The sequence below is a fragment of the Rhamphochromis sp. 'chilingali' genome (assembly GCF_963969265.1).
Source record: "Rhamphochromis sp. 'chilingali' genome assembly, chromosome: 21".
In the NCBI taxonomy this organism is placed as follows: Eukaryota; Metazoa; Chordata; class Actinopteri; order Cichliformes; family Cichlidae; genus Rhamphochromis; species Rhamphochromis sp. 'chilingali'.
The window spans coordinates 28,592,471-28,606,730 of record NC_137949.1 but is presented as its reverse complement, the minus strand read 5'-3'; the positions used below and the strand labels follow the sequence as shown (position 1 = coordinate 28,606,730).

Sequence of the window (14,260 nt, the reverse complement as noted above, 5' to 3'; positions counted from 1 at the left end):
GTCAAGTTTAGCACATTTTATTAGCAGTTAAGCAAATCATTCACTTTCTCACGTGGCTTTTCCTGTTACTATGTTTGTGTTACTCTCCAGGTGATGCTGGCGAGACTAAATGGCAGAGATCGGGTTTTCGCGGTCAAGGTGTTGAAGAAGGACATCATTTTGCAGGATGATGACGTCGAGTGCACCATGACAGAGAAGAGGGTGCTGTCACTGGCCCGCTGTCACCCGTACCTCACACAGCTGTACTGCTGCTTCCAGACACCGGTCAGTGAAAGCATGGCCGCACACTTCTTTCACATAAACTCATTTGTGACTTTTAGCCCTCTTCACTCATGAGAAGCTTTCACCCCGCCTTAAATGGCTGAAGATTGTGATGATGATGACATTTCTGCTGAAAAATAGAAGGGGATGTTTTGGCTCATGATGTCTGTGTCATGCACAGATCTTCCTTATGAGTGCTTTAGAAATGTCGTGGCCTCATATGACCTTATTTTCATTTTTACTGCTTTGCTTACCAGTAAATGATCCACAGAACTGGTTCAAGTAAGGGTCACGGCACTCAGGCATACCCTACTTTTGGTTTCTGGTGCTAAATGTAAATAGAAAAATATTGGTCTGTTTCCATAGATGCCAGTGCATCATGTGGTCAGAAGGTGGCAGCAGTTCCCCAATCTTATGTCTGTTCACTCCTGGCACAAGCCAGTGAATGATGCTTGACTGACAGAGCTGTTTTTCTGGCTCAGACGGGATATTTCTAATCTGCTTTGGTTGGTTGAACCACGACTGATTGAGATCGAAGTGAGCTTGCTGCGCAAACAGTTTCAAACCCAGACAAAACAATGCAACAGCTATTGTTCCACGAGAACGCCTTGTTTTATTTAAATGCCTGTCACTTGTTTCCTGACAAAATACTTAAAAGCACCTTTTATTATACCAGAAGTCTAAAATTGTTCTATATTTTGGTAATAGAGTCATTCAGTTCACACTAATACCACAAAATCACGTTGCAAGGGACAATTAGCGGCACTTTCTGCATGGCATATAGTTCCATTTCACAATAATTCAAACTAAAATATGTAGAATGTTTTTTAGAGATGATATTCCATTGCTAACTATATGCATATTTTTCATTTTCAAGGCCCACTTTGTAGGTACACTGATTGCCCTGGAGGAGTCTTCAGATTAAGTTTAAAATATTAAAAAAAGGCATTTAAATCGGCCAGCACGGTGGCACGGTGGTTAGCACTGTTGCCGCACAGCAAGAAGGTCCTGAGTTCAATTCCACCACCAGGCCGGGGTCTTTCTGTGTGGAGTTTGCATGTTCTCCCCGTGTTTGCGTGGGTTCCCTCCGGGTACTCCGGCTTCCTCCCACCGTCCAAAGACATGCAGCTTGTGGGGATAGGTTAATTGGATAATCCAAATTGTCACTAGGTGCGAATGAATGTGAGTGCGAATGGTTGTCTGTCCCTGTGTGTTGGCCCTGCGACAGACTGGCGAACTGTCCAGGGTGTACCCTGCCTCTCGCCCTATGACAGCTGGGATAGGCTCCAGCACCCCCCGCAACCCTGAAAAGGATAAGCGGAAGCGAATGGATGGATGGATGGCATTTAAATCGCAACAAATCTCGATGTAATAATTTTTTGTTTCTACAGATAAGCAAAAACAAAAGAGATTAGTAGCTCATTTCATGTGAGTATGCTTAAAAGTTGCCGTGTTTACATAGTAGCCTCGTTAGTCCGATACAAGAACCTAACCCTAACCACGACTCCTACCTGCAAGCAGGGATCAGACAGTCGGCATGCTGACCTCCGGCATGAATGCTTCAAGTACTGTATTAATAAAAAGGCTGCTTTGTTGTAGTTTTAATGTATTATATATATTTTAAACATAACCTGAATCTGAAGCAGAGGGTTTAAGAAGTGGAGCTGTGTTCATGTGTACAGGTCATCTAAAGTGCTAACCAGGAAATTAGTAGTAATAGACAGTCAGACTAATGTTCGTCAGGTTCCAGGATGAATGGAGAAACTCTTTGGATAGCAAAACTTTGGAAATCCCAGTAACCACTATATTGGCAAATTAAAGAGCTGATCCAGGAAGTGACGTCCATTCTTGCTTTTATGTTTGAGCAGTTATCTATGGAGGGGTTTAGTATTGCAAAGTAAATTGTCACGCCAGATCTCTGATGGCCTGACAAGTCAGTTTGACTCGTATAAGACAGAAAAACCCAGAGAGATTTCTTTGAACATACAAAGTGCTCCCTACTTTGCCTGTGCAGCACGTCCTTATTGGACATTATATGTGCAAAAAGGGGGGGGAAAAAGCCAGACCTCTCTAAACCACAGACCAGTAAAACAGAGTCAGCTGTGCCTCAGTACCCAGATCACTTCAAGAGGCAGATCTCTAAATCATGTCGTACTGCAGTCTTTTCCCCAGGTTCCCATTTTGTAGATCACCTATCGACCGTAGCCTGTAATGAGAAAGAAAGAAAGATTTATGAGTTAGATTAGGGTTTGTTTGGTTTTTTTTGCTAACTTTAAGCTGCAGTTGGTTGCACAGGAACACATTATACAGGCATCTGAAGTTAATGAGAAGCAGCCATGTAACATCCTTGAAGCAGCCTCAGCATGTTTGCGGTCGTTGCTCCTTGGACTGCTTAATAATGTGGGAGCTTCTGTGTGCCCAATGGGGGTTTTGTGTGCACACGTGTAAATGTCATCTCCTAATTCTCACTGCAGGACCGTCTCTTTTTTGTCATGGAATTTGTGAACGGCGGCGATCTCATGTTCCACATCCAGAAGTCCAGGAAGTTCGAAGAAGGCAGAGCCCGTTTCTACACAGCCGAGATCACCTCTGCGCTCATGTTCCTGCACAGCAAAGGCATCATTTACAGGTATAAATACATAAAGCAATCGAACTAGCCTTTATAGCGAGCTCAGAGCTCACTACCATAGTTTACTATATTTAAAAAAAAACTTTAATATCATAAAGAGTGTAATATTACTGCAAAGACACTAATTATGCAGTTTCTTCTCTTGGATGTCGGAATCAATTTATTATCAAGAGGAAACTGCATATATGATACATTAATCATGTGAAGTACTACATGGCTGTGAACACTAAATCAGAACATTGCAATCCTGAGACTCATACGTCACGTTAAAGAAGACTGCCGCTGAGAACCATCCAATGAAAATGTGCTACCAAGCATACTTGCAGGTTTAATGAGAGTTTGCTTAATTCATGCATTAAGCGGAGGGTGTGGAGGTTCTCTCCCAGGAAGCACTCCATTTCCTGCTCTCTGATTCATCTTTATGCACCACTTTTGCCTTTTCGCCATCAATTTGTGTTAAAAATGTCTTTATTTATATATAAAAAGAAAAATCCAAATTTCAAGTTACAAATGATAAAATCATATCAAGGAGGATAATGCTGCTAAATCTTGTTGTGTCAGCGCACACACACGCAAGCACACACAAACACACACTGTACTACAAACTACGTTCAACACATCTAGTGTGTCTTTGCATTCGCTGACTCAACAAAGCTTAAAACCGAAGCTGAAAGTAACGGATGATGACAGTAATTATCATCTTTCTCTGTTAAGTCAGACTTTCTGCTTCAGGCTCTAAATATAAAATATATATTTTCCAGCAGCAGATTTGAATCAAGTAAAACATTTACACATTTTCTGCATCACCTACTTAACAATTATATGCTTCATTCAGCAGTTTTAGTAGGATACAGATTAACGACGTGCACAAATGAAGCGTATTCCTCAAGCTGAGAATCTATAATGAACTTAAAACATGCTGTAAATAAAAGAATAAATGAAAACTTGCCACTTTTCACTGTTATGGTTTCAGCATAAACTACCACGGTTATTTAGGCAGGCAAAAAGAGAGGCAGGCAACACTGTAAATCCAGTCTGGGGCCTTCCTGCGTGGAGTTAGCATGTTCTCCTCGTGTCTGTGTGGGTTCTTTCCAAGTACTCCAACTTTCTCTCAAAGACATGTGCAGGATTACGGTGATTCTAAAATGACTGTAGGTGTGAATGCGAGTGTGAATGGTTATGTGTTTCTCTATGTTAGCCCTGTGATAGATTAGCGACGTGATCAGAGTGTATCCAACAATCAGGATAGACTCCAATACTCCCTGTAACCTTGAATTTGATAAGGATTAATGACACAGAAGACTCTGACAATAATGTTGCTACGCATAAACGCATATTTGTGTTTATGCGTGTATCTCATCCTGAGCTGTGATAATGTTGTTACATTTTAGATTCCTGAGAATTCTCATCTCTATAGAAACACACTGTGTCCACACATGTCAGGCTCTGTGACAGAACGCCAGCTTTTACCAAGAATTATGAATAGATGAACCAATAACGATCCCCCTTCCTCAGCTTCTAATAGCTACATATATTCAAAGACCTTTTTTTCGGACTGTCCGCTCAAGGAAAGTCGAGTGGGAAATCTTTTGGTGTCCTGCCAGTACACAATGAAAAAGGAAAAGGAACATCAGTAAATCCTGAGTTATACTTAGTAGTATGTCTGAGTCTCCTTTCAGCATGCACTGCATAGCATGACAGCAAGCTGAAGAGGTTGCATGCACCTTGCGTGCTATAACTAAATAAGTAAAAAGCATCCAGAATAGTAACTCTGACATCAGGCAAGTGTGGGAAGAATAAAATTGTAGCCTCGGTCCTTGTGTTGTGTAATATGCGTGTCTTTTACACTGTGTGTGGGGGTTTTTGGCTTCAGGTAAAGGCTTTGAGGCTTTGAAGCTTCTCAGTTGACGCCACAGCGTGTCCTTGCGTTTCCTGCATTTGTCCTTAAAAAGACGTGTACAGTTCTCGAGGTTTCAGTTTGAGGTTTTAGACATGAAAACTCAGTTTTGCAGTCTGAATCCACACTGGCTGCTTTTAAGAGTGAGAGCACGTTTCATGAGGAGAGCCAATTAAATCCACAAGGATTAAAAAGGCTGTATGGCGAACAGCTGCTCAGTGTCGTGCAATAAACACATGCTTTGTGAAGCCTGTTTTGAACTCCGCCAGGGAGGTGTTGTGTGTCTCTTTGTTTTGTCCTGACCCACATATGCAAAGAACAAGTAAATTCAAGACTGAACAAAATAGATAAAAAAATACTCAATTTTTTTTTAGGCTTATGCAAGTTGTGATATATATCGCATCCTTAGGTTGATGCATAACATTTTAGGAGCCTTTGATAGTTTGATTAGACTCTTACCATAATGAAAAAAACAAAGTTTGTGCGTCAGAACTTTTTCTGAACTTCCTCCTCTTTTCTTTGGAATCTCTTTTATTAGTGCAACTCTATCTCCTACTCAGTGACTCATTTTGCACCGCAGCATTTTTTTTTCTGCAGACATCGCATTGTTTGATTGACCTGTTTCCATCATCAGTCGTTTTCGCCCGTGCACTGCAGCACTTCCATTTTCTCTGCTTTAGCAGGTGGAAAATGCAGGTAAACATTACATTAAATTAAATCAAAGAGAGTACTGGCAGTAGTGACAACATTTTCTCTCCTGACATCGGCCAGAGTTCATGTGTGAAACTGGCTCAAGTCAGGCTTGTCTCTCCCATGTGGTGAAGTCGTTGGATGAAGGAGCTCATACAGGATGATTAGGTGCAGTGAGTGATGTGTGGTTCTGTGTAGCTCAGTGATAAGAGGCGGTTAAATTTCCCACTGGACACATTCATACTGAAAAAAAAAACCCAATAATGGTCCAGGAAATGGTTTGGCAGTGTGCGAACGATTATCAAGAAGCAGAACTGGCCATATAACTGGAAGAGCTCAGACACCTACTTAAAAATACTTTCCCCTGCGTCCAGTTTCCCAGTTTTGTTTTCCTAGCTGTGATTATCCCTAACACAGCTTAACACAGTCTGTGTGTACTTTGTGATGTGTGAGTGTCAGAGCTGCTCTCTTTGCCATGTTTTAGACTGTGTGTGATCAGCGTTACACAATCGGCTTAAGATAGAGAACGGCAGACTAGATTAATCGAACCAAACTGGTTCCTGACCCTCAGTCTTTTACAGTCAGGCTTTCTGTATTTTGGTTTTTCTCATCCTGTTATGTATACATTAACAGTATCACTGTCCAGCTAGGATCAGGCCATCTATGTAACACTGTCTGAAGTTGAGTCACCTGATCACAGATTAGAGCTTAACTCCAGAGCCCACACTCGACAGCTGTAATCGCTCTGTCAGCTGACGTGAACACAGGACAGGAGATTTTTCCAGTGTTTGGTTTGGAGACATCCCCATGCACAGTCAGCAGAGGGGAAAATATACCCGTGGAAGGCATACTGTGAAGACGGTGCATATTAGCAGTGAGTGGCAGAAAAAACAAAATGCATCTTTCTATCAAGTGGTCACAACTTACGTATTTTGCTTTAAGCTAAGCCTGCTTCACAAAGGCAGAGCAATAAAATGGAATAACTGGGAGAAGAAGTTTTGCTTTTTTTGGGAGCAGAATAAACACAGACACTTTTTCCCTTGGTGTCAAATATGCAAGGGTTTGCTTTCATCCGTGTGAAGTGCATTTCATCATCAGTGGGTGCACAAATGGCTCTGTGTGGTTCTCTGTGTACCATCCAGTTTGACTCCGTGCAGATGGTAAGCTACGAGGGCACCGGTGTTTAACCCCAGCTCCAACGATTTTTCTTTTTTTACTGGTTGCCAGTTAAGGGTCAGGGAGTTGTCCGTCAGTGTCTCCCTCTGCTTTAAGTGTCACTGTCTTCAGAGAACTATTTCCTTTTGTCTCACCACAAATTTCTACCTTCCTCACATATAATTAGAAACAAGACCAGCAGGATGCGACTGGAGTCTGAGCACTGAATTGGATTTTTGGTGGCTTATTTCAGGCTTCTGATTTATAGGTGCTGAATAACAGTCCCTGAGCAAATACCTCATCTATTTGTTCCTTTTTGCGTTTGCCTTTCTTTTCAGGGATCTAAAGTTGGACAATGTTCTTCTTGACAAAGACGGTCACTGCAAATTGGCAGATTTTGGCATGTGCAAGGAGGGCATATTTGAAGGTGTTGCCACGGGAACGTTCTGCGGGACCCCGGATTATATTGCCCCTGAGGTCAGTTTCTCCCCCCTACATTAACCAGCAGAAAACATAGTCGGCACTCAAAATAACAGATACTTCAGCTCCAGATTTATAATAGAACATTTCATATATTGAAGCAATGTTTTCACATTTCCATTTTTAAGATGACACTAAAGAATAAACTTGGCCATCTTTAGCTTCCAGCAGCTCAGGTTCTCTGAGTTCATATGTTTAATTTCCATCACACCACCTCACTAAGAGCAAACATTGTGGTCGCTGCCCGGCACTTCAAGCTCCCTCCCTCCTGACTGGAAGGCAGCATACCTGTGAGGTCAACTTATTGACTTGACAAGCCCAGATTTCCACTTCTTCAGACTGCGCCTTCAGAGGCTTTCATAATGAGGAATTAAGATGGCCTGCATCCTCGTGTTTGAGAGCTTTTTCTCTAACCAAGAATGTGCATCTGCGTTTATGAAAGACCCCTTTGCTGCCCTCAACACTTACTCCTCAGTGTGTAGCTCCGCTAATCCAGCACATACCCCTAACTAAACTTCATAAAGTGGTTTTAAATTTGCTGCTGAGACTCTCTAAAATCTCATACTCATGCTCAACTTCATTTTTCTACTCTGACATGTTTTCACAGATCCTGCAAGAGATGCTGTATGGGCCTTCTGTGGATTGGTGGGCCCTCGGGGTGCTACTGTATGAGATGCTCTCTGGACATGCTCCTTTTGAGGCGGAAAATGAAGATGACCTCTTTGAATCCATCCTCAATGAAGAGATTGTTTATGCCTCTTGGCTCAGCACAGAGGCAGTCAATATACTGAAAGCTGTGAGTCTGCCAGGAGTAATATCTTTTATTCACATTTTTGCGGTCACCAGCAATAAAAATTTAATGATAAATGGAGCTGGGTGAAGGCCAGGTCTCACTCTTCTCAGACCAGCGCCGTCAGACTGTGTTTGCTTTATACAATTGCAGGAAATGTCAGAACGGCTTTTTTTTAAACTCATGTAATGATAGAGGAAATCAATTTGTCAGTGGATTTGTGATATCTCTGTGGAGAAAAACGGATGAGCATTTCCATGCCTGGATATTGTATCAGTAGCCAGATTCTTGTCTGTCTGCCTGACTGACACCGTCTGACTGCAGAGTGAGTGGCAACCCCACACAGTCTTCCAGCCAGCTGTTTGGCTGGGGTCTTTACATAACTATATTAAGGCATGGTTCACTGCCCAGCCACAGCACACAAGCTATAAATACAACTGCACCTCCTCTCCATTCCTTCTCTCTCACACTGTTCTCCTCGTGTCCTTGTTGTTATTCCCGCATGGCTGAGGAAGCACCAAATCAGTCTCCCCATGCCGATTTGTCATTGCCCCCCACTATCACACGTTACTGACTGGTGTGAGTGGATTTTAAACGCTGCTGCTCTATTTTTACTGGAGGCAGATCCATTGCCAAGATCACCTTGTTCTTAAAAGGAAGTTCATGGAGCTCAGTTGTCAGGTTGTTCAAGGTCGTGTGAGAATGGCTGCAGAAATGTCACGAGTTTGTGAGTCATGGTGAAAATACCTGAAGGCTGGTAGATGCCAATGGTCAAGTTAAACTATCACATAGAGCTGAAACAAAGCGCTTTTGATCGCTTTGTCCAGCCCAGCATCAACAATCTAAAAAGAAATAAATCTAAAGTTGTTCAATTTATATTGTTGTATAACAGCAAACCTTTCATTTCAGGAGCTGGAAGTGTTGAATTGATTTTTCTGCCAGCCGACCGATTGATTGACTAAAAGTTTCAGCTCTAATATTCCCCGCCTTCCCGTAAACGTCTTTTTTGCGAGTGTAGAGGAGAACGGCTTCTTCATGCAGAAATGCCCACATGGCAGGTCTGGCTCTGAGAATGGCACAACTGACGTGCAGCCATGGAAAGATGGCATCAGCTTTAGTGGAAAAGTTTTTCTTTGGTTTTGTGGTCAGTTTGCTCCTGAACTGAGTCACCTCTGCTACTCTGTCATGCTTACAGTTAACTCCAATTCAAGCACCATACTGGTGTCTACTGGTGTGCCTTTTTTCTTTTTTCAAACATGTTTTAATTCAGTAACTGGAAATAATGTCATCACAGCTGCAAATCCCTGAGTTTAACTGCTGTAACCTTAAACCTTTATTCATTAGCAGTGATGAGTATAAAAGGGACAAATGCAACATTTCAACAAAGCATGTTTTTGTCTTAAAGTACAGTCACAACCATGGGCTGATGCAGTTCAGTACATAGATGTACAAAGGAAAAGCAACGGGTGAAAAGGCTTACATGAACAATAACTGTGCATCTCCCAATCAATCATGTTGGAGGCGTTATTGGCAGAGACACTGACTACAGCAGAGCGACACACATGCTGTTTATTATATAAAATTACGCATGGCAAGGCATCAGAGTTTCATTAGTCTCTATGAATCCTCGTTATTGTTCATTGTAGCTTGATGCTTTTGGGACACCTCCCGTCTTTTTGGGCATTGCCCCATCACCTCCGCAGCTGCTTCCTCATTCTCTTGGAGCTCAGTATTGTTGAGACATGCGGTTTTGTTTAGGCAAAGTCTCTGGTAGTTAATATCGTTTGGAGCTGACACAATGAGATGTATTAATCTCTGTATTAATCAGTGTCTTCAGGTTAATCTTAACACTGTCACAATGGAGATGGGGACTCATTAGTTTGCTATGCTGGGTCTGAAGGTCACCATTATCCCTGAGGTGCACACAGAGTCACCATGCGAGACGGTTTTCCAAAACAAAGTGGTGTTTTTTTTCTGTTTCCCCCCCAGAGGCAAGTTAAAACTATTTTAACTTTTATTTGTTTTTGTTTGGGCTTCTTCCTAAGACCTGCACCACCTACCCGACCTTGGTCAGAGAGAAACGGTTAAAGTTCAATGGCTGATTCACTATTGTTTTAATGAATACAACCCCAGGAAGTTGAGACACCTCAGCTGCACTTTACTGAAACTAGTTGAACTCTGGCCAACTAAGACTTTGTGGGAGGAGCTTAACACAATTCAGGGTGTGTGTTTTTTGTCAGTTGAGAGGGAAGGACTCACTAGATGAACTTGAGCCCTGTTTGGCATCCCTCCAGAGAAATCTAATCTGATCTGGTGCTACACATTTCCCTATTTTGCACCAACCACACAGTCATGGTAAACGGAAAGCAAACTCGCTTTATATTCTGAAGTTAACATAACAAAAATAATTTGGCATTTAGCAGCTCTTGCTAAGGTAAATGCATTCTCACATGATTTCCAAAACATGACATATTATACTGTGGTATTTATTTAACAGAACCTAAGCAAAAATCCCAAAACAGTGTGTGAAAAACTAGGTAGACCCTTATTGCTTCCATAGGAAATAAGAGGATAAGTAGCAGGCAGTTGCTGCTAAATCAACATTTGATTAATTCTTTTTTTGTCAGGAAGTATAAGCATAAGCTTTGGCGCTGAAGCATTCAGGTATGTGTCATCACATTGCCAAGGATGAAAGACAGCAGCAATGGTCTTTAAAAAGTTGTTGAAGTTGCTGTCCATCAATCTAGGGGAGGGTTACAAGGCCATTTATAAACAATCTGAAGTTCATTATTCTACAGAGAGAACGATTATTCACAAGAGGGAAACATTCAAGACCGCTGCCAATCTTCACCGGAGTGGAAGTCGCAGCAAATTAAACCCAAGGTCAGACTATCCAATGCTCATAGAAACTGGAAAAAAACCTCAAAAGCTACATCCCAACTCTACAGGCCTCAGTTGGTGTGTTAAATGTTAAAGTTCATCACGGTTCAATTAGAAGAAGACTGAACAAGTATGGCTTGTTTTGAAGGGTTTCCAGGAGAAAGCCTGTTCTCTCTGAAAAGAACATGGCAGCGCAGCTTAGACTTGCAAAGTTGCATCTGAACAAACAGACTTCTGGAAAAATGTCCTTTAGACAGACGAAAGTGGAAATGTCTGGCCATAATGCACAGTGTCATATTTGGAGAAGACCAAACTCATAACAACCGTCAAACATGGTGGTGGAGGGGTGTTGATTTGGGCTTTTTTTGCAGCCACAGCACCTTGCAGGCCTTGAGTTCACGATGGACTCTTTATACCAAAGTATTCTAGAGTCAGATGTGAGGCCATCTGTCCGACAGCTAAAGCTTAGATGAAATTGGGTCTTTAATTCATCAATTGTTTTTAATTCATCCGCATTTTATCTTCGCAGCTCTTGACCAAAAACCCGGCACGGCGTCTGGGCTGTGTGCCCACAGAGGGTGGAGAGGAGGCTGTGACCAGCCACACTTTCTTCACAGGTATCGACTGGGAGAAGCTAAATCGTAGAGAAATTGAGCCACCTTTCAAGCCCAGGATTGTAAGTCACATGATTTTATTGATGCTAAATGATAATCGGTGTACTCACCAGACATTACTCAGTGTATGATTTTGTCTCACATTCTGTGTGAGACAAAATCACATATTGTTGTCCTCCAGAAAACCCCGGAGGACGTCAACAACTTTGACCCAGATTTTACTCAGGAAGAGCCCACGCTCACGCCCATCGATGACCCTATGATCCCTTCCATCAACCAGGAGGAATTCAGAAACTTTTCCTTTACTTCACCTGAACTGCTGGAGAATTAAGACTCAGAGACTGATCCACTAGCAGTCGTGCGGTCACCCTTACTCTTCTCAGTGTCTGTGCATTTGCCTAAAACATTTTCCACTGGCATATAAAACACGGTGCGGACACATTTCCCAGAGATATAACTGTGCGAAAGTTCCAAGTGGCCAGCCAAAACATGCTTGACAAGGACCCGAGCTGCACTTGAACTGTAAGAACTTGTACCTCAGACCCAAATGTGGAGTGTGGCCAGCTTTTGAAATAACATTTAGTTTTGGCTTCATTTACACATTCATGCAAGTGTGTATGTACGTGTGGACAGGATGTATTTTATTATGTTGTATTCTGATGAAATTGCTTCTATTTGCTCAATTTTTGCTCTTTTGCTGCTCAGAGATGGGGGGGAAAAAAATTGGGATCTAAATCTGCTGGAGATTCCCAGAAGAGTCAAAGTTACACAAATCCTGGAATGATTTCATGCACAGATGGAATAGTTTCTGAGTGATGCGTCTCCACTCTGGAAAAAACACAAATTCACACAGAAACAGCTGAGTCCATCCACTGTTAAATAAAGGGTTAAAATCACCTGAAGCCTGAAATATTGGTTTTGAAATGAGATAAAGGTTGAAATTGGGTTAAAGGATAGAATTTCACTGCACTGAATTCCCGATAATAGAGTATTTGTGTTTTTTTATTTGTGGCCCACACCCAGTAAGAAAAACTTGGCATCCGTCGCAGTAATTCTCCATGTAAATTGCGCCGCCAGGCATGTAGACGATGATGCAAGATTTCATCTGAGGTGAAAGCAGCTCGATGATTCATGGTAACTGTGAAATATTGAAAAGTCTGTAGATTTCACAACACTGTTAGTGTATTGTCCAACTGTTGCCAGAGTGTTTGAAAGCTTCCAGCACTTTCTACAGACCTGCTTGGATAAGTGAATTCACGTTTTTGTTGTTTGTTGTTTGTTTATTCTTATCCATAAAAAATATAAGAAAAACACGTAAGTCTTGAAACCCTGCAGTTCTGTGCTGTGCGTCTAGTGGAGGGCCAGCAAACCAGCAGAGAATAAACAGGAAACCACACAGCGTCACTACTGTCGCCTTTGCTAGAAAAAGGAAGACACGAGAGAGGAAAAAGTGATGCTTTTTTTCAGGGGGGTGACATTGAATTCATATATAAATGCAGTATTGTATACTGCATGATGTTGGAAATAAAAGCAAAAACTTTGAAAACACAATGACAAAAAAGAAAAGAAAACCCTGTGTTGAGATGAATCTCTTTCCTCCGGAACTTGCACAGACACGAACAAGCCCAGCCCTCCAGGACGGAGTCTTCCTGTTAGTTTGAATGAGAAAGTTTGGGTCTCAACATCTGTTTATCTCTTCAGCTGGGTGTCCTGTGGAAGATTCTGTCTCTAAATACTGCACATTAGCACCTTAATACTCGGAAATGCCTCAAAACGAAGCCTCCTCTGCTTTCTGAGCACAGAACAAACCTTTTGAGCTAAGGAACCTGCTTGAACCTGCTATGTTGGTGTGGTTTTCAGTCCGGTTCTCCCCTCTGAGTGAAGCAACACCATGAAATGAAAACAAATTTTTATGAGTGATTACCTCGACCCTTTGACGAAACATGTCAGAGCAGTTGTCCATGATGAAAATAGCTCCATCCATGTGGCATGATGAGGGACTGGAAGCTTACATGAGTATGGCCTCCATAGCAACCCATCTCAACCCAACGAAATAGCTATGGTGACGATTCTCCACCACCATCATTAAAAAATCAAATGCAGAAAGATCTTTTGTTAAAATGATGGTGTTTTAGCTACTAAACTGCACTGAAAACTTTCCTGGTCCAGCACAACTTGCTGCCTGTCTATACATTTGAGCCAGTGGTGTGTCACAAATTTCTTCCCGTTGCGGTTCAAACCCCTGTTAAGCCTCTGATCACTCATTATTTAGAAGAGCCTTGATGTGGACTTTACAGCAGCCCACTAATCTACATTAAGCTTTCCCTAACAACGACGGTCGACATGTGCTATATAAAGCATAGGACACTGGATTAAGCAACTTTGCTTATTGTTTATCCTTTGTTGTGCCTCAGTTTGGCAGCTTTCCCCAGGTTGTGTCTCAGTGAAGGAGAGATTTATGAGCTTTCCTTCAGCGTTCATTACTGAGACTTCCTGATAGCTGCCAGCAGTGTCTCTGCAATGACTGATTGAATAAGCGTTTGACCCTGCTGTCCTATGCATTTGATTGGTAACCCCCAAAGTAGCGACCGATAATGGAAAAAAAGTCTCTCTGCACAGACGTCACATAAGTAATTCCCTATAGAAATCTATAAATCAATAGCTTCATTTTTGTCAGTAAATGAATAGATAATGGCCTCATATTCACTCTGACCTATAGTTAATATAAGATCATTACTCATAAACTCTTAGAATTTACGTAAAGTGATTCAGACAAAGAAAACTGCTTCCTATCAGATGGTGTCTTTTATAACAATGACAATGCAATCTTCCTTTTGCATTTCAACACTTCTCTTTCAGAGCTG

General features: G+C 41.9%; 1 protein-coding gene across 1 annotated transcript in view; it reads left to right on the top strand.

Annotated features, from left to right (window-relative positions):
- Positions 1-12,942, top strand: part of prkcha (protein kinase C, eta, a) — a 28,858-nt gene extending 15,916 nt beyond the window's left edge. Inside the window, exons 9-14 of the mRNA XM_080871696.1 lie at positions 91-264; positions 2,736-2,890; positions 6,971-7,109; positions 7,720-7,908; positions 11,312-11,458; positions 11,578-12,942. Of these exons, the coding sequence (XP_080727822.1) occupies positions 91-264; positions 2,736-2,890; positions 6,971-7,109; positions 7,720-7,908; positions 11,312-11,458; positions 11,578-11,727 (954 nt within the window). The 3' untranslated portion in view covers positions 11,728-12,942. The remainder of the gene's footprint in view (positions 1-90; positions 265-2,735; positions 2,891-6,970; positions 7,110-7,719; positions 7,909-11,311; positions 11,459-11,577) is intronic.
- Positions 12,943-14,260: the final 1,318 nt, after the last annotated feature.